A 26,778-nucleotide genomic window follows, 5' to 3' on the forward strand; every position below is an offset into this window, starting at 1 on the left:
CCACCTCAGGCCTATCCCCTCTAAAAAAGGCCAAAATCTGAGAGTCAAAACTGCTGGGGACTGAAAGAGAAAATCAGTCCTGCCATTAATCGGGCTGGGAGGACAGACCAAGCCAACTGACAAAGAAACGCTGTTTCTCCTAAGGTCACACCGCAGGTGTAAAATGCCACAGGGACTTCTGCCTTTTTAAAGTGATTACTACTTTCTTGCAAGTGATGGCACCAACCTGCTCCAAAAGGCTCTTGAATCAGTGAGACTACAGCTCTCTGGCTGTGGCCCTTGGGCTCTCTGAGCAGCTCCAGGGCTGAGCCCTCATCTCCACCTTTGTGGCTCATGCCCTCATCAGGCCACACTCTCTTTTCAGAGGTCTGAGCATCAGTTTGGCAGAGGAACCCCTCCTAAAGTCTCAGCATCAGTCCTTCGAGGTTCCTCCTTTAAGCTCCTAGGTTTCCTAGATTCTTTGGTTTCCTCGTGATTCTCTCTTGCGTTTGGTGCTATCTGGAACACCTCGGCAACTCCTTCATAATCTTTTTTTTTTTTAAATTATGCACCTGCTTCATATGGAAATTCCCAGGCTAGTGGTTGAATTGGAGCTGCAGCTGCCAGCCACAGCCACAGCCACAGAAACACCAGATCTGAGCCTCACCTGCGACCTATCCCGAAGCTTGTGGCAACGCCAGATCCTTAACCCAATGAGCGAGGCTCGGGATTGAACCCACATCCTCGCAGACACTATGTCAGGTCCTTAACCTGCTGAGCCACAACAGGAGCTCCTCCCTTGCCCTCTTTAGCCTTCTAACAGTTACGTAACCAGTTTCTTGTGCTCAGTTACCTTTGTTTGCAATTCCTTGTGTGGGTTCTGCTTTCCAGACGGGATCCTGATGGAAACAGAGAACTCAGGAACTTGGGGACCCGTTGGTGGAGCATTTTAGATGCTATTTTGTGGTCAGCATCCTGAGAAGTGGGATACCTTGATGGATGCATGACCGAGAGACCCTTCAGCTGGGTAGAGAGGACTCAAGAGGTGACAGTGGCTGAGCCTGGCTTTGAACAGAAGTGTGTCTGAGTTCACTGCCACACTCTCTCTCCAAGAGTGACAGATCAACTAGAAACCAAAAGTGATGGGATTGAGGCCTCAACAGAAAAGGACCACCTTCCTCTAAGGCCAAAAAGGAGATGGGGGTGAAATGTATGAGGGGTGGAGCTAGGAGACTTGTCAGGGTTGGGAAGAGGGGCTCGTGGAGGTGCTTGCTTAGACGCTTCTGTCGTATTCTTTGCAAATTTCCCTCCCACCTCCCACCCCCACCTCCGCTAGGCAGGTCAATATGAAGCTGCCAGTGCTTCTACTCTCTTTCAAAAGTCACTTGAGTCAAGTCAGCTTGTGTCTCAGAAAGTTTTTATGCTTGACCTCAGCAGATGGTGTGTGTGTGTGTGTGTGTGTGTGTGTGTGTAAAACAAACATACAGAAAACTAGCTTACCATTTATTGAGAACCTGCAGGTGTCCTGCATGACTAGAGCAGAGGATGAGTGAGGGGTATGTTGGCATCTAGGGCTCAGTTTTTGAAGACATCACTGCGTACTGCTTTAGCCCTTGAGAGGATCTGGAGTCAATTGTATTTGTGGCTCCAGGGGCTGGGATTACCTCATTCAAGGCTGTGCTGGTCAATGCCTGGGACTCCCAAGAGCCCGGAGGTGCATCTCCGAGGGGCAGAAAGAGTGTGGGTGGAGGAGCCTAACCCTCCATTCAGGGGTGGCCTGAGGTGGAGGTGGAATGGTTGGGTGGCTCAGCATGCCACAAGGTGCCTGGCTGAGAGCACAGCTGATTGTGCCCTCATAGGACTCTCTTAGTAGGACTGCAGTGGGCACGCTTCCTGGCCCCAGGTGGTGGAGTCCCTCTGAGCCTGCATTTCTGGTCCAGCCCCAGAGTGACTCAGCCAGAGAACAGGGTCTGGGGAAAGTCCCTTGGTCGGTCTACCCTTCCTGAGAAACCCAGGGTCTGTCATTAACCCCGTTGGTGGGGCTCTGCTTGGGGCTTATTTCTGAGGGAACCCTGCCAGGTCAGACTCATGCTGATGCTGCATTTTCTTCATCTGCACCCCACGGGATCAGCAGGCAGGAGGACCCAGCTTTCTCTCATGTCATAAGATCGTCATGCCCCACGGAGGAAGCTGGAACCTCCCTGTGCTTTCCAGATAAATGCCCCCGGCCCTGTCAGAACCTGCCACTGCTCTGGGGAGATGCTGGGGCTGCATTTCAGTCCCCTGCCCTTTTGATAAAGGTCCTTGCAGGCCAATAGATAGCTGGAAGGTTCTTGACACTTGCACCTTCCCTCTTTGCTGTGCTTTGGTGAAGGGATGGAACCACACCAGGCTGGGTCCGTGTCTGGTCCTGTGTGGGGCTTGCTGCTGCTTACTGGGGGGTTCTTGGGGGAGCCTGGCATAGCTCCCTGCCACGGGTCTCTCCCTGCAGCCAGGTGGAAGCCCTGGCCAGGGGCAGTGGGGAGGGATGCTGGCAGGAGGCGGCAGAGGCATCAGGGGCAGTGGGGCATTAAGGTCTAAAGTCAGGCCGGGTCTTGGAACCTCTAGGGAGACACTGTCTCTGGCTGGATCTCTGGGTAGAGGGAAATTCTGCTTGGTATCCCTTCCTAAGTTTGCCCTGAAGTTGTTTTGTTTTGTTTTTTGCTTTATGTTTTTCATTTTTTGGCCACCCAAGTCATATGGAGCTCCCGGGCCAGGGATTAGATCTGAGCTGCAGTCTGCGACCTGAGTGACAGCTGTGGCTTCACTGGATTCTTAACCCACTGCGCTGGGTCAGGGATCAAGCCTTTGTCCCAGTGTTCCCTAGGTGCCCCTGATCCCCTGATCCCATTGTGCCACTGTGGGAACTCTAATTTAAAAATTTGTTTTTTTTTCTTTTTAGGGCTGCATATGGAAGTTCCTGGGCTAGCGGTCGAATCAGACCTGCAGCTGCCAGCCTATACCACAGCCACAGTCATGGCAATGCCAGATCTGAGCCACATCTGCAACCTAGGCCACGGCTCAAGGCAACACTGGATCTTTAGTCCACTGAGCGAGGCCAGCGATTGAACCAGCATCCTGATGGATACTAGTTGGGTTTTTAACCTGCTGAGCCACAACAGGAGCTCCTACCTTGAACTTTTGTCCCAAGAGATGGCTCAGATCCTGGGCCTCAGGCCAGGCTTCCCAGCTGCCTGTCCGGAATCAGGACCTTAGGAACTGGTGTCCCAGGAGGGCCTGGGAAACATTTCCTGAGGCTCAGACCACCTCTCACTGTCCCCGCAGGTGCCGAGACAACCCCACTGTGGTAGGCACTTGGGGAGACCGTGGAAGACCCCATGCAACAGGTGATCCTGGGAAGGAGTCTGGAGGCCGGGGACACCTGCGCTCATGCCTGTCTCTTCCAGACGCCCCAGCCTCCTCTGCCCCTCCTCCGTATGGGCCTCACTACCCAGTGCTGCCCACCTCCCACTGGACCACAGGATTCCAGAGGGTGAGGACCATTTCTTACTCATGGCTCCAGTTCCAGTCCCAGCCTTGGGCCAAGCACGGAGTGAGCATCAAAGCGAGTGTCTGGGCCTTATCCGTGTAATTATGGGAAGCCTCTTAGACTGTGATGGCCCTTGCCCTGCTCACCAGAGCCCACAGCTTCACTGGAAAGAAAGGCTGGACCGATGGGTCACATGAGAGCTGGTGGTCTTGGTGTACAGACCCTGACCCCACCTTCCTGAGAGTCCTGGGTTAGCTGATCCTTCTTCAAGCATCGGGTACAGCAACCTTGGCCATGTTTCTTCATTATTCTTTTTTGTTTCAACAGTCATGGATAAACCTCAGACTGGGCAAGTCTCCGACTTGAGTCAGCAGGTGTGGATCCTTCGGGGTCAGACCCTCATGACCGTTCCGCGGAGTAGCAGTGTGGCTCCAGGTGGGTGGAGGTCATGGTGTGGCTGCCCCTCAGGTCAGCGCGGCTGGGAGGCTGGCATCCAGACTTTCCTGAAAGTGCGGCTTCCTGGAGGGGGAGGAATCCCACACCCGCCTGGGAAGGGCTGTCTTGGCCCAGGGCACAGAAAGAAGAGGGAGTGGGGCGGCCTCCTGGGGGGCAGGAGAGCTGCTTTCAGCAATGTGAAGGCCTGACCTAGGGAAAAGGAGAGGCTGGTGGCCTCTGAGGACTTCTGGTGTCTTAGGAGGATGAACTGGGTGGGTACCATGGGAAGGCAGCATCATCGTAGGCAAAACTTGCCAATGGACAGAGCTCTCCAAGGATCAGAGGGGCTGCTTGGGTTTGAAGCATCCCACCCCCAGGTGTTCAAAGGGATGTGTGCAAATCTCAGGGGTAGGGTCTGCTTTCTGTTGAACTGTGTTTGCTCCATTTCCTAGGGCTGTGGTTGGCACATGGTATGAATGAATGAATGAATGAATGAATGAATGAATGAATATCGGGATGGCCACTCTATGGGTCTAGGTTAGTAAGGATTACATTCTTAAGGTCTCCTCCAGCCCTGCCTGGAAAACCCTAGTCTTTCCTGACTTCCAAAGGACACAGACACCTTGTCCCCTCGTATCTAGCAGTCACCATCACTGTTGTCCCATGCAAGTATCCGGAGTCTCTTGAGCAAGGCAAAGGGGCTCCCATTTACTTTGGAATAGAGAATCCAGAAAGGTGTCTGTATTGTCAGGACATTGGGGGACAGCCCACATTGCAGCTGAAGGTGAGTGACAAAAACAAACAAACAAAAATGTAATATCCTCCTGTCCTTAAGCGTATTTATTCCTAGCTCCTTTTGAATAATGTGCATGCAGTTGGCTTTTCTTTGATGTAATCCTGCCTCTCACTAGTTGAGGACCCTCATCTTGAATACTATGGTATTTTCAGCCATTGTTTCTTCAAGTATAGTCTCTCCTTTATTCTGCTTTCTTCCTCCTTTAGGAATTCTTATTCATCAGTCACTGGAATTTCTAGATCTCACTTCAATAGATCACCTAGTTTTTCATATTTTTTGTCTTTTTCATGTGGAAATCTGGGAGGATCTTGATTCAGTCTCCAAGATCATGATTATCTTTTAATTCCCATACTGTCTGCTCAATTATTTTATTTTTTTAAATTTTTTATAGCTGCACTTGTTGCACACAGAAGTTCCGAGGCTGCTGGTGGTTGAACTGGAGCTGGAGCTGCAGCCTACGCCACAACCACAGCAACCCCGGATCCAGCCACATCTGTGACCTACACCACAGCTTGCAGCAATGCCAGATCCTTAATCCACTGAGCGAGGCCAGGGATTGAACCCGCATCCCCACAGAGACAATGTTAGGTCCTTAACCCACTGAGCCACAATGAGAATGCTTCTAAGTTAGCCTTCTATTGTGTTTTTGAAATTTCAACTTTTGCTGTGTTACCGCTCAAGTTCTCTGGTTGGTTTTGTGTATGTATGTATGTATGTATGTATTTAGTATAACTGCCTATCGTAAACCACTTGTTTCTTATAACTTCAGTTTACTGCGATTCAGTCTGATTCAAACCAGTCCAATCCAAGTCAGCAAAGATGTGCTTTCTCACTGGCTGCTGACACTGTTACAGGCATCTGAGAATTGTCAGTGCACAGAGTGGCAAAGAGCCCTGCCCTCCTGTGGCCTGGATTCTAGTGGGAGGAGAGAGGTGATCCACAAGAAGTGTAATCATCACAGGTAAATCATGAGAGGTTAAAGGGTGTTATGCTCCCTGGGAAAGAAGAGTAGAGCAGGGTAGAGAGACTGGCAGTGCCGGCAACAGTTGGCGTCTGGCTGCCACGATAAGCAAAGCAGCAGGGATTATCACAAATGCGGGGTTTTAACACAGAGTAGACAACACCAGGGAGTTAGCCGGCAGGCTGTCCAGGGAGGGCAAGTTCAAGGACTAGTGAAGGAATGGGCAAGGTGGGAGGAGGCGGGTCATGAAGGACCTTGCAGACATTGTGAGAACTTTCCCTTTCAATCAGAGTGAAACAGGAAATTGTTTGAATGTCGGGAATAGAGGAGTGACATGAATGGGCAGAGGTTTAAACAGAATTGTTTTTTGCTGTACAGCAGAAATTGAGGGAATATTGTAAATCAACTATAATTAAAAATTAGGAACAATAAATACAAAGAATTATTTTGGCTGCCACCTGAAGCAGAGGGTGAAGGTCAGGGGGAAAGCCCTCCCGGAGACTTTGGGCGATCCAGGTGTGTTCTGAGGGCTGAGGGGATGGTGCGGGGGTCAGAGGACAATGGTCAGATTCTGGAAATAGGGTAAGTGGAGTCAACGGGACTTGCTGACACAGTCAGTGTGGATTGCGACGTCAAAGATGAGGACTGAACCGTGTGTTTTCAGCTGTGTAAGGGAGAGCTGGATGGTGTAGACTCTACAGGCTCTGGTAGGAAAGACTTTGAATTTTATGGTAATTACAGCAAAAGTCATTCAAGGAGTTCCTGTTGTGGCTCAGCATGTTACAAACCCGATGAGTATCCATGAGGATGCCAGTTCAATCCCTGGCCTCGCTCAGTGGGTTAAGGATCAGGCATTGCCATGAGCTGTGGAGTGGTCCTAGGCTTCCTGCTACAAATTTGCATGTCTTTCCTTTTCCTTGGGGGTCCCCTCAGCCTCTAGTATGGTGAGAGTTCCAATCCGTCATTCAAGTGTCCTTTAACCAGCCCGTTGTGTCATTCCCATGCCACCTCTGGATTTGAGGGTGGGGGCTGGGAAAATAAGCCCACTCAGCTGTTGCTTTAATAGATGCAACATTTATTTGTTGCAAACTTTGCAATGTTTACTGGTTGTGTACAAGTAGCCTGGAACTACTCATACAGCCCTGCTTCTTCTGGCATTTTCTGTCCGGTTCCAGGAGCAGAAGATACTGGGTCTGTACAATCAGGCCGAGCCCGTGAAGTCCTTCCTCTTCTATCACAACAAGACCGCCAGGACCTCCAGCTTTGAGTCCGTGGCCTTTCCTGGCTGGTTCATCGCCTCCTCTGAGAGGCCAGCCCATCATCCACACTTCTGACCGAGGGAAAATGTACAATATGGCCTTCAATTTAGATTTCAGGTCTTTTGATCGCCACCTAGTGGCGGCAGCTTTGTCTTAAAATTTCTAGTTTCCAATGTGTTTTCATCTGTATGATCTCATTTCACATGGATTCTGAGAAGTGGGCCACGCCCCGTTCTTGTCATATATGAATGAAGAAGCAATGACTTCGTGGGAACCAAGGAACAGAATGTGGGCTCAGTAGTCGGAGGGATGGGATGTGAGGCTCTGTTGCAAGCTGAAACTGTCTGTCCCTCAAGCCAGCTGTATAAGCACGTTGGGACCCCAGAACAACAGGGGTCTCTCCCCAGGAGGTAGTTGTAAAGCCTCTGAGCTCATGAATTGTACCCCAAATCCTGGGACTAGTGTGGAGCTGATCTTTGTTTTTGTTTTGTTTTCTTTCCTTATGGGATTACATTTCTCATAATCATGATATGTTGCTGGTATATTGCAAGGTGTATAATACAGCCTTTAAAGGGTTAGGACCATGTAAAGAAAAACAATTCTTAATTATTTTTGTCTAATTCTAATGTGTTAACATAAAGCCAAATATAAACACCATGTATTTATGCAATAAAAAAAAAGCCTAGCATAAAATTAAACAGGAAATACAGAGTCAGCTGAAATCAGCAAGAGTAATTGAATGAAGACACTACTGTGGGTGAGCACTGGGGCTTATCAATGGTGAGAGGGTGGGGTCGGGGATATTGCATGTTAAAGGGCATTGCTCTTTGACTTTTTGTGCAATACCATGGCCTTGCTTTGTCTCTGCTTCCTCTAGGCTTTTCCTTTTAGGCATATGCACCATCATATACTCCCTTTAAAAACTGCAGTAAACATACCCCTTTTTGGGGACAGAGAGCCTAGCTTTCCCACCAGCCATGCTTTGGATGATACATTCTGATGAAATAAAATAACTGATTGAGGGTATAATCGTAGAAAGATGTAGCTCAGATCTGGTTCTGTACAGAGTAGATATCTTATTTTCACTCTGATACTGCAAATGCAGAAAATTAGGTTTGCTTAAATACAGCCAACACAATAGGACCAGTAATTTAGTTTTTTTTAAACTTTTGGACTATAGGACCACATACTCTACTAGGCATGTTAGTAAGCCATCAGTAAAGCAGTATCTCTTAAAAACAATTTTCAAGTTAAAAAAATTTTAGTATAGTTGATTTTAAATGTTCTGTCAATTTCTGCTGTGCAGCAAAGTGACCCAGTTATACATATATACACATTCTTTTTCTTGCATTATCCTCCATCATGTTCCATCACAAGTGATTGGATATAGTTCCCTGTTCTACACAGCAGGATCATACTGCTTATCTATTCCAAATGCAATAGTTTGCATCTACTGGTGCCAAACTCCCAGTCCACCCCACTCTCTCCCCCTCCCCCTTGGCAACCACAAGTCTGTTCTCTACGTCCATGAATTCGTTTCTGTTCTATAGATAAGTTCATTTGCGCTATGTATTAGGTTCCAGGTATAAGTGATATCATATGGTATTTGTCTTTCTCTTTCTGACTTAGCTCACTTAGTATGAGAGTCTCTAGTTGCATGGTAATTCACTATGTCTTGATTCTTAAAAGTTTTCTTCTTCAATTAAATATATTTTTAGCATGCAGTTTTATAAAAGTCAACATTAAAGTAGGCACTAAACCAATTAGTTCTGGAATAGCAAATAGAAGAATTAGTCACTGGCTATTTAGTACTACACTTACTGCTAATAAATGGTGTCGGGTTGTTACATCTGCCAGTTTACGTGGTTACATTGTCAATTGTTGCACCTGACAATTGGGATCTGATGACACATTCTCTTGTGGCATGATTATGGTTCTGGGTGATATGGCAACTCCATCCTACTAGGCTGTGTGATGATTCAGTTTTCCCTTCTCCTTTCTCTACTGTGAAATCTTTGTTCATGCAGGCACTGTGATGCCCTGGACTGTCACTTGGCCCACATAAGAGGTCACTCAAAACTCAAATATAAGTCCTGCTGTTGTGTAGCTGGGCTCAGGGGTAAAGTGGTCATTCTGGGGATCCGGAAGTGATTCTGATAACATATTTAGAGAGTAACCAAAATGAAAACCCAATTATCTCATAGCTTGAAGAACAGAACAGACATCCATGGACCCTTGGCTTACCCATCACATTTGAGAAATATCACACCCAATCTGGCAGTGTATGAAATCATGGAAAGCTCCTGTGAGTAGCAACACCTTTAGTTTCAGGTGATCTCCTGGTGCATGCCCAGTTTTCATGAATTTTCTATGTCAACTGCTCTTTCATCTGAGTACCAGGAGCTCCAGGCCAACATTCATTCAAAGATTTGGTTCTTCTGGATCTTCAGCAACAAGGTGCCACAGAGAGCCTTGATGCACTGGGAGAGGGCTTTGGGGTCCAGGGGATAATTAAGAACCTTGACACTACAGTTACAGAGAAAACAGTTGAGGATGATTTTCTTTTAAGCTGCTTTGGGGCTCACATCTTCTGGCACCAGGACTGCTGAAGGCCAAAGCTACTTCCTGAAGATGCTCTTCCCTGACTCATAAACAGGTGGGTATGGGGACCCTCAGACCAATGGTTGTGATTACTAATTCTTCATGTCAGTGAGACATTTTTTTTCCCCTTAGGCTTTAGAAAATAGATTCTTACCAAATCAAATTCATAATGTCTATGGTTCAAAGCAGTGTTCTTCTGCCCCTATCATATTCTGAGCCAAGGACTTTCTATTTCCTGAGGCAACTCCAAAGTCTTTTGCTGTTCTTTTTATGTTTTCCCACACCTGTCTATGTAAATGCTTTTACTTCTATTTCTTGAAGTTCAAACTTCATACATTATCTTTTCTATGGGATTTAATGTCATTTGCATGGACAAAAATCATATGCTCTTTATCTTCTACAAGTTAAGAGTAAGTCAAACAAAACTGTGTTCATAGCAAATGAGTTGACCCTTGGGTGAGCCTGTAGATAATGCTCTAGTATGACATTGCAAAGGCACATCCATAGGGAAAAGGGAGCCCTCCCAGACTATTGGTGGGAATGTCAAATGGGGTAACCACTATGAAAAACAGTATGGACATTCCTTAAAAAACTAAACAATAGATTTACCATATGATCCAGCCATCCCACACCTGGATATATACCTAGAAGTGATGAAAATTCTAATTTGAAAATATACATGTACCTCAATGTTCACGGCAGCACTATCTACAATTGCCAAGATATGAAAGAAACCTAAATGTACATTGACAGATGAATGGATAAAGATGTAATGCATAGGAGTTCCTGTCGTGGCTTAGCAGAAACAAATCTGACTAGTATCCATGAGGACACAGGTTCAATCCCTGGTCTTGCTCAGTGGGTTAAGGATCCCACATTGCTGTGAGTGTGGTGTAGGTTGCAGACACAGCTCAGATTCCAAATTGTTGTGGCTGTGGTGTAGGCTGGTGGCTACAGCTCCAATTTGACCCCTAGCCTGGGAACTTCCATGTGTCTTGAGTGTGGCCCTAAAAAGCAAAAAAAAAAAAAAAAAGGTGCATATATACAATGGAATATTACTCAGCCATAAAAATGAAATAATGCCATTTGCAGCAACATGGATAGACCTAGAAATTATCATACTAGGTAAAGCTTGTCAGACAGTGACAGACATCATATGATATCACTTACATGTGAAATTTTAAAAAAGAATACAAATGAACTTATTTGCAGAATAGAAACAGACTCACAGACTTTGAAAAACCTGTGGTTACCAAAGGAGACAGGTGAGAGGGGAGGGATAAACTGGTGGTTTGGGGTTGGCATATGCACACTGAGGTCTATAGAACAATTGGCCATCAGGGACCTGCTGTATAGCACAGGGAACACTACCCAATAATCTATGATAATCTATGTAGGAAAAGAAGCTGAAAGAAAATGGATGTGTGTACATGTGTAACTGAATCACTTTGTTATACAGCAGAAATTATCACAATCTTGTAAATCAACTACTCTTCAATACAACTTTTAAAAATGAAAAAAGAATATGTGAATATATGTGTGTATGTGTGTGTGTATATATATATATATGTATATATATATATATATATATAGAGAGAGAGAGAGAGAGGGGGGATACTACTAAGTCATAAAAACGAATGAAATAATGCCATTTATACCAACATAGATGGACCTAGAGATTATCTTATTAAATGAAGTCAGTCAGACAGAGAAAAACAAATACCATATAACACATATAAGTGGAATCTAAGAAATTATACAAATGAACTTATTTACAAAACAGAAATAGACTCACAGACATAGAAAACAAACTTATGATTACCAAAGGGGAAAGGGGGAGAAGGATAAATTGGGAATTTGTGATTAACAGATACACACTATTATGTATAAAATAGAAAAACAGGGACCTACTGTATAGCACAGGGAACTACATTCAGTATCTTGCAATAACCTATAACGAAAAAGAATCTGAAAAAGAAAGTACACATAAAACTGAATTGCTTTTGGAGTTTCCATTGTGGCTCAGTGGAAACAAATCTGATTAGCATCCAGAGGACACAGGTTTGATCTCTGGCCTCGCTCAATGGGTTAAGGATCCGATGTTGCCCATGAGCTGGGGTGTAGGTTGCAAACACAGCTCAGATCTGGCATTGCTGTGGCTGCGGCATAGACCAGTGGCTACAGCACTGATTCGACCCCTAGCCTGGGAAACTCCATACACCACAGGTGTGGCCCTAAAAAGCAAAAAAAAAAAAAAAAAAGACACCCCCCCAAAAAAAAACCAAAAAACCAAATTGCTTTGTTGTATACCTGAAACATGGTAAACCAACCATACTTCAATTAAAAAGAATGACATCAGTAATCTTTTTGCCTTGTTTTCCTCCCAGGAATTGGATAATTCTTAATGACATTATATTCTTCAGGCTTTTCATACTATGGATGAGGAAAGGGAGGTACATGGAGTTGATGTGACTTGCTGAGGGTGGTACTGACATTAATTTTGGCATTGGAAATAATGATACTCTTGATTTTGGATCTTTCAATTTCTGTCTCTTGGAGTTGGGATATTATGAAACACTGAGAAATCAGCAACAATTATACAGAGCATGATAGCAAACCTGAACCACCTCATTCCCATCTCTGGGGCTGTCCTCATGCAGCAGGATGTCAGCAGATGACCCATCCCAGGCGGAGCCCTCTGGGCTCCCATCATCATTATGCAATGACAGAAGTGCTGAACTGTGTTGTGCTTCCGTTTCTCAAACTTGAAGCAGTCCTGGAACCACCTGGGGGTGTAAATGAAACACTCAGGTGTTTGGGTGAACTTTAGACCTAGTACGTTAAAACAGTCCCGGTCAATTCCAACTTACAAGGTTTAGACTAGGGCCAGAGATGGAAGAGGTGCATGTGACAAGGAACAGAGACAGAGGATCATGCTCCTGTGCTCCCCGAGGGCACCGCTCTCCCCAAATTTGAACCTGTTGACCAATCTAAAAGTTCTCCAAACCCCATAATTTTGGGTTTTTATACTGTTTTCATGACACAGCTAGGAGAGATTAAATCGTTGGCCATTGGCAACTGATTCAACCTCCAGCCCCTCCCCTCTCCCCGGAGGTCAGGGCTGGGTGGCAATTAAAGTTCCAACTCTCTAAGGGAATGGTGAGACTTCCTGGAAACCCACCAAGGTACCTCTTTAACATACAAAAGACACTTATTGCTCTCCCTACCAAAGAAATTCCAAGGGTCCCAGGAGCTCTGTGCCAGAAATGGGGACCAAGGCTAAATGTATGTTTCTTATTACAAATCACAACACACAGTTCCCTCTTGGCTGAGCTGTGTCTAGAGCGGGCAAAATAATACTTAGCAGAGTAACATTCAGCATCAGGAGGCAAGGTTCTGTGTTACAGGCTTTTCTCCTCACCCTCCGAAATCTCCCTCTGTCAAGCGGGTTAGTAACCAAATTCCTCAAGCTAAAGGGGAAAAATCACTTGCCCTCTGCTGGGGCAGGGGATGAGGGGGTAAAGAGGAACCAAAGCTCTCCTCAGCATTTCAGGGGTGAACCACTCCCACAGCTTTGTGTAAGAAGGCTCAGACAAATGAGTCATCCTGGTCGGTATGAACCCCTTCCCACAGCTGGTGAGACCTGGAGAAAGCTGGCTACATGGAGGAGAAAATTTTGTTTTGGAAAGTGGAAAAGTCAGAGATAAGAGGACTGGTGACAAATTTTATTCTTCTAGGTGGAAAACTCAAGACGGTGTTCACGGTCTTTTAAAAAATGAGGGTTTCGGAGTTCCTGTCGTGGCGCAGTGGTTAACGAATCCGTTAACCATGAGGTTGCGGGTTCGGTCCCTGCTCTTGCTCACTGGGTTAACGATCCGGCGTTGCCGTTAGCTGTGGTGTAGGTTGCAGACGCGGCTCGGATCCCGCGTTGCTGTGGCTCTGGCGTAGGCCGGTGGCTGCAGCTCCAATTGGACCCCTAGCCTGGGAACTTCCGTATGCCGCAGAAGTGGCCCAAAGAAATAGCAAAAAGACAAAAAAAAAAAAAAAAAAAGAGGGTTTCAAGGACATCATCGGTTGTCTTTAACACAACATTTGAATTTAAAATAATTTTCCTTTGTCGGGTATTCTTTCTGTCAAGCAAGTTGTGGTGCTTAATTTTGCCAATGGGCTGGAGGACGCCATAGGATGGGGAAGTGGCCCCTCTTTTTCCTCACTGGGAGGCTGTACCACCCCTCCCTGCAGGACTGCAGTGGGGAGTGGGCAAGGCCGTGACAGATCAAAGCGAAGGCAAGGTGCTAATCCAGCATCTGTGTAGGCATGCGCAGTTCTGCAATAATGTAACATAACCTATATCCATGAGTGGAGACGCATATAGATGTCTGCTCAAAATTTATAGTATACCTGATAAGGAGGGCAAAAAAATTTAGATGCAGCAGGAAAACTAATGGAGTATACAAGGTGACGCTCCACTGTGTTCAGGGCTCAGCCTCTGGATATTAATCCGCTGAGCCAGTGCCGGTGCGCATAAACTCTGCTTCCTGGTAAAAAGCCTTGGTGCAGAGTCTTGGTGTCTCCTTTCTCCTGCAACAGGACCTCTCCCTGAGGCTGTCTAGATTAAGCCCCTGGCCTCTGGAAAGGAACAAAATGTTTGTCATTCCGCATGGATCTATGTTTTAGGATTTCAGTATCTGTATATTTTTACTTAAAGCTTTCATAAATGACTTTACTTTTTGTAAAATTTAGATGAAAGAATTACTGGCTTTCCTATATGCCTGAATTTATTTATTTTTTTAAACTTATGCGTGATTTATTTCTATCTTTTAAATAATTGATGTTTTAGCTTTTTTGTTTTGTTTTATGCATGGTTTTTAAATTATTGTTACATATGGCTTTAAAGAAATGGTTATGAGAATTTAATGAAGGAATGAATTTACAATAAGCAATAAATGATAAATGTTGTTATATTATTCTTATGATTTCCAGAAAATTCAGGAAATCTCTTCAGGACCTACTTTCTATGTTTAAAAAATAAATATTGGAGTTGCCGCCATGGCTCGGTGGTTAACAAATCTGACTGGGAACCATGAGGTTGTGGGTTCCATCCCTGGCCTTGCTCAGTGGGTGAAGGATCCTGCATTGCCATGAGCTGTGGTGTAGGTTGCAGACTTGGCTCAGATCCTGAGTTGCTGTTGCTCTGGTTTAGGCCAGCAGCTACAGCTCCGATAAGACCCCTGGCCCGGGAACCTCCATATGCCATGGGAGCGGCCCTAGAAAAGGCAAAAAAAAAAAAAAAAAAAAAAAGACAAAAAAATAAAATAAAATAAAATAAAATAAATATTGAGTAGGTATAGAGGGTATTTATTTAATTAATTTACAATGTTATGTTAGTTTCTGGTGTACGATAAAGTGATTCAGATATTTATTCTTTCTTTCTTTATTTATTTACTTATCTTTTCCATTACAGTTTATACTGAATATAGTTAGTTCCCTGTGCTATACAATAAGATCTCACTTTTTATCCATTGGATATATAATAGTTTGCCTCTACTAATCTTGAACTCTCAATCCACTCCTCCTCCTCCCTCCCTCCCCCTTGGTAACCACAAAGCTGTTCTCTAAGTCTATGAGTCTGTTTCTGTTTCATAGCTGTCTATGGAATTTTTCGGCTTAGTCACTGAAAAATTGAAGAGTCCTTCAACTCTGGGATTTCTGTTGGTTTTTATTTAATGGTTTATGTTTGGGTTTTTTTTGGACTCATTTTATGATGCAATATTTTTCTAATTTCATTTTATTATCTGTGTGCTCTTGTAGCTCATTGAATTTCTTTAGAGGATTATTCCAGAATTATTTGTCAGTCCATTTATCTCCCTTTCTTTCTTTCCTTCCTTCCTTCTTTCTTTCTTTTTATTTTTATGGCTGCACCTATGGCATATGGAAGTTCCTGGGATAGGGGTCAAATCAGAGCCACAGTTGACCACCTATGCCACAGCCATGGCAACTCTGGATCTGAGCCGCATCTGTGGCTTATATCACATCTTGTGGCAATGATGGATTTTTAACCCACGGAGCGAGGCCATGAATCAAAACCTCATCCTCATAGACAATATATCGGGGGGAGGGTTCTTAACCCCCTGAGTCATGACAGGAACTCCCTGTCTCCATTTCTTTAGTGTCAGTCATTGGAGTTTTATTAGTTTCCTTTTGTGGAGTCATGTTTTCTTGATTATTTGTGGTCCTGTGGCCTTTTTTGGTGTCTCTGCATTTAAGGAGGTAGTTGCCTCTTCCAGTCTTTATAGTCTGGCTTTGGAAGGGAGAGCCCAGAACTGTCCAGAGAATTTGAGTGGAGCATCTAGTGGTATCCATGGGAGGACTCGCTGCTGGAGCCCTTTGACAGGCAGGTCTTGTGCCTGGGTCAGCAGGTGGCCAGACCTGGTGCTTGGATTCATAGGGGCCAGTCTTGTGTCTGAGTTCACTGCAGCTGGCCTGGCATCTGAGTCTGTGGGTGGGCCTGGATACTGGGTCTGTGCAGGCCAATTGGGTCCTAGGAACCACTGGGGTGGGCCTAGCGTTTGTGTCCAGAGGGGCTGGCATGCTGCTGTGATAGACTTAGAGCCTGGGTTCATGGGAGTTGGCTGGGAATCTGGGGCCACCTGGGCCACCCTAGCACTTAGATGATCCTGACATCTGGAGCGTGGGATTCATCCTGTAGCCTATAGTTACAGGGTTCATGGGCCAGCCTGGATGTTGGGTCCATGGGGGCCAGCCTGGAGGTTGCCATGAGAGTCAGTCTGGGAGCTGGGGCTGTAGAGCAGCTCAGTGTTGGGCTGGGCTGGGTGCCTGTGTCCACGGGAGCATGCCTTCATCAGGGTACCTTGTCTAAAGCCTGGAGCCAGTAGCACCAGCCCAGCACTGAGACAGGCCAGGAGCCTGCTTCCATGAAAGCTCATCTGGATTTTAGGTCTGTGGAAGTCATTCCTGTGCTGGAGGCAGGCTGGGAACCTGGGGCCATGGGAGTCAACCTGGTGCCATGGAGGGCAAAGAGCCTACCTGGAGCCTGGGCTCATGGGAGCCTGCCTGGTGCTGAGGTGGCCTGGTAGCCTGGATTTGCACACGCCCACCAGGAGCTGGGGCCAGGGTAACTGGACTGGTGCTGTGGTAGGCTAATAACCTGGGGCTGCAAGAGCTGGTCCAGTGCCGGGGGTGCTTATGGTAGAACCTGCTGTGAAGTCAGGTCCTTATTCCACCTCCTTCTCCCATAGGTTGGAGGTCTCCGTGGCAGAGGGTGATGGGAGTAATGTGAACGTGTCCTTCCTACCTTCTTCAGTGCATCTTCTTTCATTTCTGTGCTCCACCCAAGAACTATAATCCTTCTCTGGGAATCCTGAGCTCTCGTGAAGGTAGTTGTTCAAATTGATGTTTCTGGGAGGGGACAAGCGTCAGAAATTCCTAAACCACCACTCTTCTGACATCACTCTTTAATTCTTCTGCTATGTGCTGTCTGTCACCAAATACAAATATTGGCTTCTTTTGTTTATTGCATTTTATGGTTCTAGAGATGTTGTATGGGTCTTCCAAACTTGCCAATTTTCATAGGTTGCTCTTCTAGATAATTGTTTGTTAAACACAGAACAGTTGTTAAACATAGAACAGTTGTTTTGAACTCTGTGTATAGTAATTACAAAATCTGATGTCTGTGTAGGTATGTTTCTGCTATCTTGCTTCATTTTGTTTCTTCTCTGTTTTTGTTCTTGTTATGATTTTGTTTGCTTGTATGCCTGGTAATCTTCAATTACTTATGGCTTTTTTCTTTGGAGAATTATTTGAGTGAATCTACCCTCCTCTGGAGAGGCTTTTTCTTTGCTTCTGATGAAAGTGTTTGGCCTACATTAAACCAAATACAGTTTGAGGGTCCTGGCTCAATCAGACTAAGTATACCAAGTGAAAATACTTGTGAGGGTCTGTCTATGACACAGCCTTCCAGGAATGACTTTTTTTTTTCTTTTTAGGGTCACACCCATGGCATATGGAGTTTCCCAGGATAGGGGTCGAACTGGAGCTGTAGCTACTGGCCTATGCCACAGCCACAACAACTTGAAAGATCGAACCTGCATCCTCATGAATACTAGTTGGATTTGTTATCCTCTGAGCCATGACAAGATCTCCCAGGAATAACTTCTTTTCTTTACTATTTTCATCTTCCCTCCCTTTCGTCAGTGCTAAGACAACCTACTTCCCATAGGTCCCAGAGACCTAGAAAATTTGAGAGTGAGTCTGGTTTCTTGTCTCTTTTCCATCAGACAGGGCCAGGAAGCCCCTGAATCCTGACTTCTTTATTTTTGTGCTGATCTAACTAGAGTACTGGCATGGGTGTGTTCTATATCAGCATAGAACATACAGTGGTTTTGTCGCTCCTTTATTTCAGATCCTGATTCTGAAAGTCTGTGTTTCTGACAAACAGCTAGAGATTCTGTGTTTCTGACAAACAGCTAGAAGATGCTGCTGCTCCATGGACCACACTTTGCATATTAAGGGTGTACAGAACAATGACAGTTCCATGTAACTACTTGGCAGCAAGTGAATAACGGTCAAATTGAAGAGCAGGGACTATGCCATCAGACTTGGGAAGGATTTATGGGGCTGAGGTGACTATTAGACATTGACCCGAGTAGTGAAGGATAGATATGTTTGGGCCAAGAAATTAAATCCCAAGATAGACCCAGTCCTGGCTAGCTTAAGAGAGAAAAGAGGCTGTATTTCTAAGTTGTATTCCTATAGAGTTCTGTTCTCACAAAGGGAGAAGTTTCCTTCATCATATTGGACTCAGTGTCTCATCTCATCCTTGGCTGTAAAGGATGTCACCTTTATCCTAGGGAGAGATACATAGAGGTCTTAGGTTATCTGAGATCATCAAAGCCACCTTCACCTCCACTAGGCATTGTGGGCTAAGTTCCCAGGCGTTATAGAGCCCTATGTATTTATAGGGTGAAATAAGGTATTTGAAAGGACTTGTATCTTATCTGTTGTGGTCATGAATAAGTTTGCATCAGTATATGCAGCTTCCATACCAGTGTGTCCTGGATATTTGCTTCTTTGTCCCTTTTGGCAAGACACTGAGACCTTCTCCTTAAGGTATCCAAGTGTGTCCAGTCCTGTATAAGGAACGTGGGGTGATGTCATTGGCTCTGGATTTTCTTCTTAGAGTGTAGAAATCAACTTATGCTAATGGATAATTGGAGCAGCACCTCTTTATAGACTCAGCTTGATTATGAATTACATTTTTTTGGTTTGTTTTTGGTTTTTTGCATTTTAGGGTCACACCTGTGGCAAATGGAGGTTCCCAGATTAGGGGTCCAATCAGAGCTGCAGCCACTGGCCTACAGCACAGCAACAGCAACTTGGGATACAAGCTATGTCTGCAACCTACACCACAGCTCACAGCAACCCCGGATCCTTAACCCACTGAGCAAGGGACAAAACCCACATTCTCATGGTTACTAGTAGAGTTTCTTACTGCTGAGCCATAACCAGAACTCCAGAATCCCAGTTTTGACTTCTGTAAACCTGTTGCACACTTAAGTGTGGGCACCTCATGACTCCACAATTCTGAGGGCTCTGCTATGGGGCTACCCAGGACAAGGCTGTAATAGCCCTTCAAATGCCAATAAGAAGCAAGAATCCCTTGGAAAAGTGTAGGGTGTGAACACAAGGGTGTCTTGATGTGGCCACGTAAGCTGATGAGGTAGCTAGGAATCCTGTGAGAAATCTTAGCATTGTCTCACCAGAGGTTGAGGAGACTTGGGAAACTTATCCACCAGTCCCTTCCCCAGTTGGTTGAGGTTGACCCTGAGATGCAAGCCCTTGAGGTGTGGTGCTGAAAGGTGCCAGGGAACCACAGAGATAGTGAACTCAGATGGGCCGAGAGGGTGGGGCAGAGTTTGATAGCACTGTCTCAGCTTCCCTTTGGGGCAGACCTAATGCATGTCTGCTAGCTCAGGGCACTGGAGCATCTGAGAGCCTCTCTCCCTTCCCCACTAATCTTGAGTCCATGAGGGCCAGGGTGTACAAGAACTGGCCTTGCCCAGGCGAGGCTCTGAGAAGCTGGAGGAACTTATACTGGGGTGGGTATTTTTGATTTTTGTTTTGTTTTTATCTGAGATTGGAGGAGGTGTGGCGATTGGACCAGGAGTGTTTATAAACTACACAGGTCTTAGGGAACTCATCCCTTCATCAGTCTACCTTGCACCCATTGGGGGTTTCCACTCTTAGGAATAACATTACATTGTATCATTTTGCAGCATCAGAGTTTAGTCACTGGCCATGGGGCAGTCCCATAATACTTCTTTCCTCAAACTCACTGTTGATGACTAAATTTCCTGGAGGTTGCTCTTAAAGTCTTAGCTTGCCCTCCTTTTTCAGGGTGCATGACAGGTCACAACCGTGCTGTGACTGACACTTCTTTATAAAAGCCACACTGTATCCCCTGGCACCAGGAACTCAGCAAATACTCAAGGTTCTGGGCCGTCCTAGACCTGGGTATGCAGAACCTCCTTCCTTCCTGATATGGATCAAAGACTTGGGCCCTATCAGAGTCCATCAGAGCATCAGAGGGCCTAGGAAGCCATAGTTCATAGGTTAGGTACACCAGGTCCCCTGTAGCTGCAAAGCCTGCTGAGCTTCTCTTGCTTCTGGGCCTCTGGCCTTGGCACGCCTGCCTTCTTAAGGCTCCGGGTTTAGGCCTGGACAAGAGTCATAGGTTCAGCTGCTTCTGCTAGAAGGAAAGCTAGGTCAAAGAAGGCGAGCAGGTGAAGGAGAGAGGTGCATTCTTGGTGTGTAGATCTGACTGGGGTTACTCTTGGGCTCGTTACCAGCTCTTTTTCTGACTTAGGGCTGAACTGTGGCTTGGGACTGACACGGGTCCTCCTGGGGGGTCATTCTGCACATAAATACCATCAACCCTCGGCCCTTCTGGAACATTACCACCAAAAATGAGTAGCAAAGGTATGTGAAAGGGCAAGAAATTGGAAAGGGAAGCTCTTCTGTACCCTCACCCTCATATTTGCATTTTGATTTTTTTTTTTAGTGTTATCCATGCCACAGCCACTTTTGGGGAATATTCAGGATGTCAATCATCAGGTGTGGATCCTTCAAGACCAGACCCTTAAAGCAGTCCCAAGGAAGAACAACATGGTTCCTGGTGAGTAGCCAAGGTCTGTCAAAGGCAGTCCTTTGGGCCAATTCTGTTCCGTGTTGTGTGCTCAGTTTTTCACTTCACTATTCATAGCCTTGTTAACTGGGCTTATCTCACAGGCCATGATGAGCTAGAGGGTGATCATGGGGTTGTTCTGTGACTGTGTTGTGTTCCCAGCCACTGTTACCTTAATCCCATGCAATCATATGGAGGCTCTTGAGAAGGACAAAGGGTCTCTCATCTACCTGGGACTGAAGGAGCCAGAGCTCTGCCTATTCTGCACAAAGGTCAATGAGCAGCCCACACTACAGCTTAAGGTGAGTACAGAAAATAAGGGTCTTGTCAAGTGCTTGTTGGATGGAAACTCTAGATTTTTAGGATCTTTTAAAGGACAAGTTATTTATTATCCTTATGCGTATTTATTTTGGTTCTTTTTGGGTTGTGCATACTATTAAAGAATAAGAAAAAATTGCAGGGATTTTTTTAAACTAATCTAAAATAAATTTTAAAATAATTTATTTTTAAATTATTTTTATTATTTTTAATATTTTTTAACTTTAAAAATAATTCAGCAAAGAGGAAGACTTTTAAATTTATTCCTAACTCCAATAGAATGTAAGTAGATATGGAATATGTGTGTAAACACACACACACACACAGTCATCTCTTTGTATATGTGGGGGATTTATTGCAGGATCACTTCACCCTCCATGGATACCGAAGTGATACTCAAATTCCTTTATTTTTTTATTTTTTTATTTTTTTTGCTTTTTGGGGCCACACCCATGGCATACGGAGGTTACCAGGCTAGGGGTGGAATTGGAGCTGCCGCTGAGGCCTGCCCTACAGCCATGGCAGCACTAGATCTTCACATCAACATCGCCTCTTCGGCCTTTACTGCAGCTTGTGGCAACTTTGGATCAATCCTTAATCCACTGAGTGAGGCCAGGGATTGAACCCGCGTCCTCGCAGAGACTACATTGGGTTCTTAACCTGCTGAACCACAGTGCAAACTCTTCCTTCCATATACTTTAATTCATCTCTAGATTACTTATAATACCCAATACAGTGTAAACGCTATATAAATAGTTACCGGCACACAGCAAATTCGAGTTTTACTCTTGGGAATTTTCTTGGGTTTGTTTTTTTCTTGAATACTTTTGGTCCACAGTTGGTCGATTCCGCAGAAGCAGAAGCTACTGATAGGGAGGGCCAACAGTATTTGTGTGGGTAGAATCAAGAATGGCATTTGCAGTAGTTGATTATCACTAGGTGGATGAGCAAATTAAGACGTCTTTTTGACAAAGGCTAATTTTCAACTTTAAGTGAACAAAACTAATTCTCTGTAACAAACGTTTTAATGATTGCTAGTCTCCAATATTTTAAAAATATTTTACCTTATCAGAAGATCACAAACCAGGACTTTGTATGCTTTAGGAAACAAGCATAGCAGACACTCTATTTGATGACAAGACATAAAACAGTGGTTTTCGACAAAGGGCTGTTTTGCACTCCAGAAATTTGTCAATGGCTGGAGATATTTTTGTTTGCCACACCTGGAGGCTGGAGAATGTGCTACTGATCTCTAGTGGGCAGAGGCGGGGGGGCTGCTAAACCTCCCCTGTACACAAGGCAGTCCCCGACAACAGAGGACTAGTCCACCCAAACGTCACTTGTTCTATGGTTGGAGACACCTGACAGAAAACAACTTTGTCTTAATTTAAAATTCATGGTAACTTTTATGCAAATATTCCTTGCGTTTCCCCATTTCTAAGCTAATAGGTAGTGGCTAAATTGTCTCAAAAACTTTTACATCAGCATTATTTTCCTTCAAAGCCTCACAATGGGGACTAATATTTGTAGACTAATATTTCAACCCTAAGCTTAACATTTACAAAGTATTATTTATTAAAGTATATTTGATTTGCAATGTTGTGCCAATTTCTGCTGTACAGCAAAGTGGCCCAGTCATATATATATATATATATATATATATATATATATATATTCTTTTTCTCATATTATCTTCCATTATGTTCTATCCCAAGAGATAGGATATAGTTCCCTGTGCTATACAGCAGGACATCATTGTTTATCCATTCTAAATTTAATAGTTTGCACTTACCAACCCCAAACTCCATGTCTATCCCCCTCCCCCTACCTCTTGGCAACCACAAGTCTGCTCTTCATGTCTGTGAGTCTGTCTCTGTTCTGTAGATAGGTTCATTTGTACCATATTTTAGATTCTCCACATAAGTGATATCATATGGTATTTGTTTTTCTCTTTCTGATTGCCTTCACTTAGTATGAGAATCTCTTGTTGCATCCATGTTGCTGCAAATGGCATTGTATCATTCTTTTTATGGCTGAGTAGTATTCCATTGTATATATGTACTATATGCTCTTAATCCAGTCCTCTGCTGATGGAGATTTAGGTTGTTTCTATGTCTTGGCTATTGCAAATAATGCTGCAATGAACTTAGGGGTGCATGTATCTTTTTAATTGTAGTTTTGTCTGGCTATATGCCCAGGAGTGGGATTTCTGGCTCATGTGGTAGCTTTGTGTGTAGTTTTCTGAGGAACCTCCATACTGTTTTCCATAGTAGTTGTACCAGTTTACATTCCCACCAACAGTGTAGAAGGGGACCTATAACTTTTAATGGTAGAGTATGAAGTAGAGGTGCCCAGGCAGCTTTCATGAAAAAGCTGTCTTGGATAGAAACTGTTCATGTGTAAAAAATGTGGAACCATTCAAGCCGTCATGTTTCTCCTGGGGGCCATTCAGGAACAGAAGATAATGGATCTGTACAACCAGGCAGAGCCTGTGAAGCCCTTCCTCTTCTACCACAACAAGAACGGCAGCACCTCCACCTTTGAGTCTGTGGTCTTCCCCGGCTGGTTCATCGCCTCCTGCCCCAATGGAGGCTGTCCTCTCATTATTACCCAAGAACTGGGGAAATTCTACACCACTGACTTTGGGTTCACTGTACTAAATCCTTAAGGTTGATCTTGGGTTGGAGGTTGTTCTCCACCCAGAGAATCTTACCTTGGTTCCCTTTGTTCTAGCCCTCAAAGTGCTTCTGAAGCACAACATTGTAAATCAACTGTTCTTCAGTTAAAAATTAAAGAAAGGAGAAAAAAAAAGTGCTTCTGAGATGAACATTGCCATACTGGCCATTCAACAAGGAAAGACTGAGTTGCCAGAATTAGGTCCAGTGTTTGATAGTCCAAGCTAGGTTAAGAGGGGAGTAAGCAGTCAAGTCCTCATCTAGAATAGGGAGGAAGAAACTGTGGTTGGGCTTTTCACACAAGGGTTAGCTTGCTGCCGACTCTCCACTACCCACACATTCAGGCAATGACCCGAATGTTGGGCCAGGCTCTGTGCCCTTTCTTAGGGGCCATATGGAAAACAGTCCAAAGAAACTGAGGATCTTTGCATGGCCACATAGCTAAATGATGACACCTTTACAAAAATAATAAAGAAAACTCAACATACTTGCTAATGATGCTTCAAATAAGAAAAGAGTGTCATGATTCTTTCATTTCAAGTCCAGACCTCTGGATTTTCAGATACATTGCTCCATGGCATTGAATCAACATCTTTTGGCTCCTGATGGGAAGATGCTGACATATAAGTTCCATAAAAGAAAAGGCCAAAAAGAAAGTTGACCCCTTCCTGGGCATGACTTGTGTCTCAGGGAAGTTACATATTCGGCTGTTTCCTTTTTTTTAATTTTAATTTAATTTTATTTATTTTACTTTATTTTATTTTATTTTATTTGCTTTTTAGGGCTGCACCTGTGGCATCTGTAAATTCCCAGGCTAGGGGTTGAATTGGAGCTGCAGCTGCTGGCCTACACCACAGCCACAGTAATGCACAACCTGGGCCATGTCTGCAACCTACATGACACCTCACAACAACATCAGATCTTACCAGGGATTGAACCTGCGTCCTCATGGATACTAGTCAGATTTGTTTCCACTGAGCCACAATGGGAACTCCTCTGCTGGTTTTAATGAAGAACTAATGTTTATGAAGCTTTTACCTAAAGCATTATCACTGGATCTCATTAAATCTGTGAAATAAAAATTTGATCTTCTCATTATTTTGTCCTCTCAGTTGCTCTGTTATGAATGCAGTGGCTTTAATGGAATGTTGTGGTCGTAATATTGACTCTGCATGTATCAGGGGTTTTATAGTTTGAAAAGGAGGTTCTCATGAAGTCTCTCATTGCAAAGAAGAACCCGTGGGATGGTTGGGGAAGGTGATATCTTCCTAAACTCAGGTTTCCCCCAGCCTCACTACTGGGGTGGGGGATACAAAGAAAGCCTCAGTAATAGAAATCATACTCCATATTTCAGTGCAGAATGACAGAAGTATACATGTTATAAAGAAAATAATAAAGAAGATATAGACATCAGAGCGTGAGTGAGGGGGTTCTTGGAGATAGGGCAGTCAAGGAAGATCTCACTTAGAGGTTGGTTTTTCTGCAAATGCATAGAAGAAGTGCGGAGGTGAACCCCATAACGATCTGGGAAAGCCCATCCTGCAGAGAAACATGAAAGTCTCAGGCAAGGATGAGCTTTCTTGGTGGGAGCACCTGCAAGACCCCAGAGCAGCTAGATCAGGGGGATTGGAAGGCCAGGGATAGAAGGTGTCTGGAGAGACAAGCCAGGGCAAGTTTCTGTGTGCTTGTGTGAGGCGTGGTGAGAGCTCTCTGGCTGTGATTCAAAGCCATTGGTGAGCTCTGAGCAGGGGAGCCATAGCAGCACTGCCAGATGGAAGTTTAACTCTAGCAAGGTAAGAACAGAAGGAGGAGTCCAGTTAGGGGTCATCAAAGTACTCCAGAGGAGAGGATCTGGGTGGATTTTGAAGAATAGACTTGTGGTTGATCAGTGGTTGTGAGTTACACAGAGGCAAACTTTGTCGTAAATGAGTAGACTTTTTTTTTTTAACTTATAGGTCTCACCAACAATATCGGTTTTGAGGGTAATGATTCCCTTTTACCACCGATGCTGAGGCTGAGTCTGATTCTGATGCAGAGATAGGAAGTCACAGGCCCTCTAAGTTTTCTCCTTCTATGTGAGTCTCCTCTCTCAGACACTGTGCAGGTTTTAATATCCACCACCGACCACAAAGCCTCCTAGTGTCTCAGCTGGCTCAGGTGCAGGAGACCCTGACCCAGAGGAAACACATCACAGAGTAGATGAGAACAGAAAGACTGGGAGTTCCCATCATGGCTCAGTGGAAACGAATTTGACTAGGATCCATGAGGATGCAGGTTCGATCCCTGGCCTTGCTCAGTGGGTTAAGTATCCGGTGTTACTGTGAGCTGTGGTGTAGGTCACAGATGAGGCTCGGATCCTGAATTGCTGTGGCTGTGGTGTAGGCCGGTGGCTATAGCTCCAATTCAACCCCAAGCCTGGGAACCTGCATATGCTACACCTGCAGCCAAAAAAAAAAAAAGCCAAAACAAACCCAGGAAGACTTGGCTCTTCATTTCGCTGAATTTCTTAGTTACTGTGGGGCTTTGGGTAAGTTTGCCATCTCTCAGGAACTGTTTATTACATAAGACATAAAGATGAGTGGTCCCTAAAGTTTTGCTGTGAGGATGAAAAGATTAATCAGGTAAACCTCTTACAACGTTACCAGATACGGAATGAGCTCTCAATATTGGTTATGTGCAATTCCCGTCATGGCTCAGTGGTTTAAGAATCCGACTAGTATCCATTAAGATGTGAGTTTAATCTCTGGCCTCACTCAGTGGGTTAAGGATCTAGTGTCCTGCAGTGAAGGTTGTGGATGTGGCTTGGATCTGGCATTGCTATGTCTGTTTGTGGCTATGGTGTATGCCAGCAGCTGCAGCTCCGATTCAACCCCTACCTAGCCTGGGAACTTCCCTATGCTGCAGATGCCGCCCTAAAAAGACAAAAAAAAATTGTTTATGTAAAACTCTGAGAGGTGGACTATGAATTGCCCTAAATCAGATATGAATGAGGCTATGGCTCACACAGTCAGTCAAGCCAGCC

At 44.8% G+C, this 26,778-nt stretch overlaps 2 protein-coding genes across 5 annotated transcripts; both read left to right on the top strand.

Moving 5' to 3' along the window:
* Nucleotides 1–2,231: 2,231 nt before the first annotated feature.
* Nucleotides 2,232–7,663, top strand: LOC125119312 (interleukin-36 gamma-like). The gene is given in 6 exon segments (XM_047766153.1): nucleotides 2,232–2,279; nucleotides 3,304–3,511; nucleotides 3,836–3,943; nucleotides 4,585–4,727; nucleotides 6,876–7,009; nucleotides 7,011–7,663. Coding segments are annotated over 5 exon segments (594 nt in total). The 5' UTR covers nucleotides 2,232–2,279; nucleotides 3,304–3,408; the 3' UTR covers nucleotides 7,117–7,663.
* A 12,355-nt stretch (nucleotides 7,664–20,018) lies between these two features.
* On the top strand, nucleotides 20,019–24,490 carry LOC125119311 (interleukin-36 alpha-like). Of its 4 annotated transcripts, none has more exons than XM_047766149.1 (5): nucleotides 20,019–20,093; nucleotides 20,446–20,558; nucleotides 20,641–20,754; nucleotides 20,926–21,065; nucleotides 23,534–24,490. In XM_047766149.1, exons 2-5 carry the CDS (start codon nucleotides 20,546–20,548, stop codon nucleotides 23,747–23,749), a joined length of 483 nt encoding a protein of 160 aa, XP_047622105.1. In that variant the 5' UTR covers nucleotides 20,019–20,093; nucleotides 20,446–20,545; the 3' UTR covers nucleotides 23,750–24,490. The 4 variants fall into 4 exon arrangements, with proteins under 4 accessions (XP_047622105.1, XP_047622108.1, XP_047622106.1 ...); XM_047766152.1 differs by lacking the exon at nucleotides 20,019–20,093 and adding an exon at nucleotides 20,111–20,191; XM_047766150.1 differs by lacking the exon at nucleotides 20,019–20,093 and adding an exon at nucleotides 20,198–20,375.
* Nucleotides 24,491–26,778: the final 2,288 nt, after the last annotated feature.

Source organism: Phacochoerus africanus, unplaced genomic scaffold, assembly GCF_016906955.1.
Source record: "Phacochoerus africanus isolate WHEZ1 unplaced genomic scaffold, ROS_Pafr_v1 Scaffold_5, whole genome shotgun sequence".
Taxonomy (NCBI): domain Eukaryota; kingdom Metazoa; phylum Chordata; class Mammalia; order Artiodactyla; family Suidae; genus Phacochoerus; species Phacochoerus africanus.

Excerpts from the sequence above, each read along its gene's own strand:
- LOC125119311 (XM_047766149.1), top strand. Across the intron at positions 20,755-20,925 it reads GAAGAACAACATGGTTCCTG|CCACTGTTACCTTAATCCCA; the intron begins GTGAGTAGCCAA and ends TTGTGTTCCCAG. Across the intron at positions 21,066-23,533 it reads AGCCCACACTACAGCTTAAG|GAACAGAAGATAATGGATCT; the intron begins GTGAGTACAGAA and ends GGGGCCATTCAG.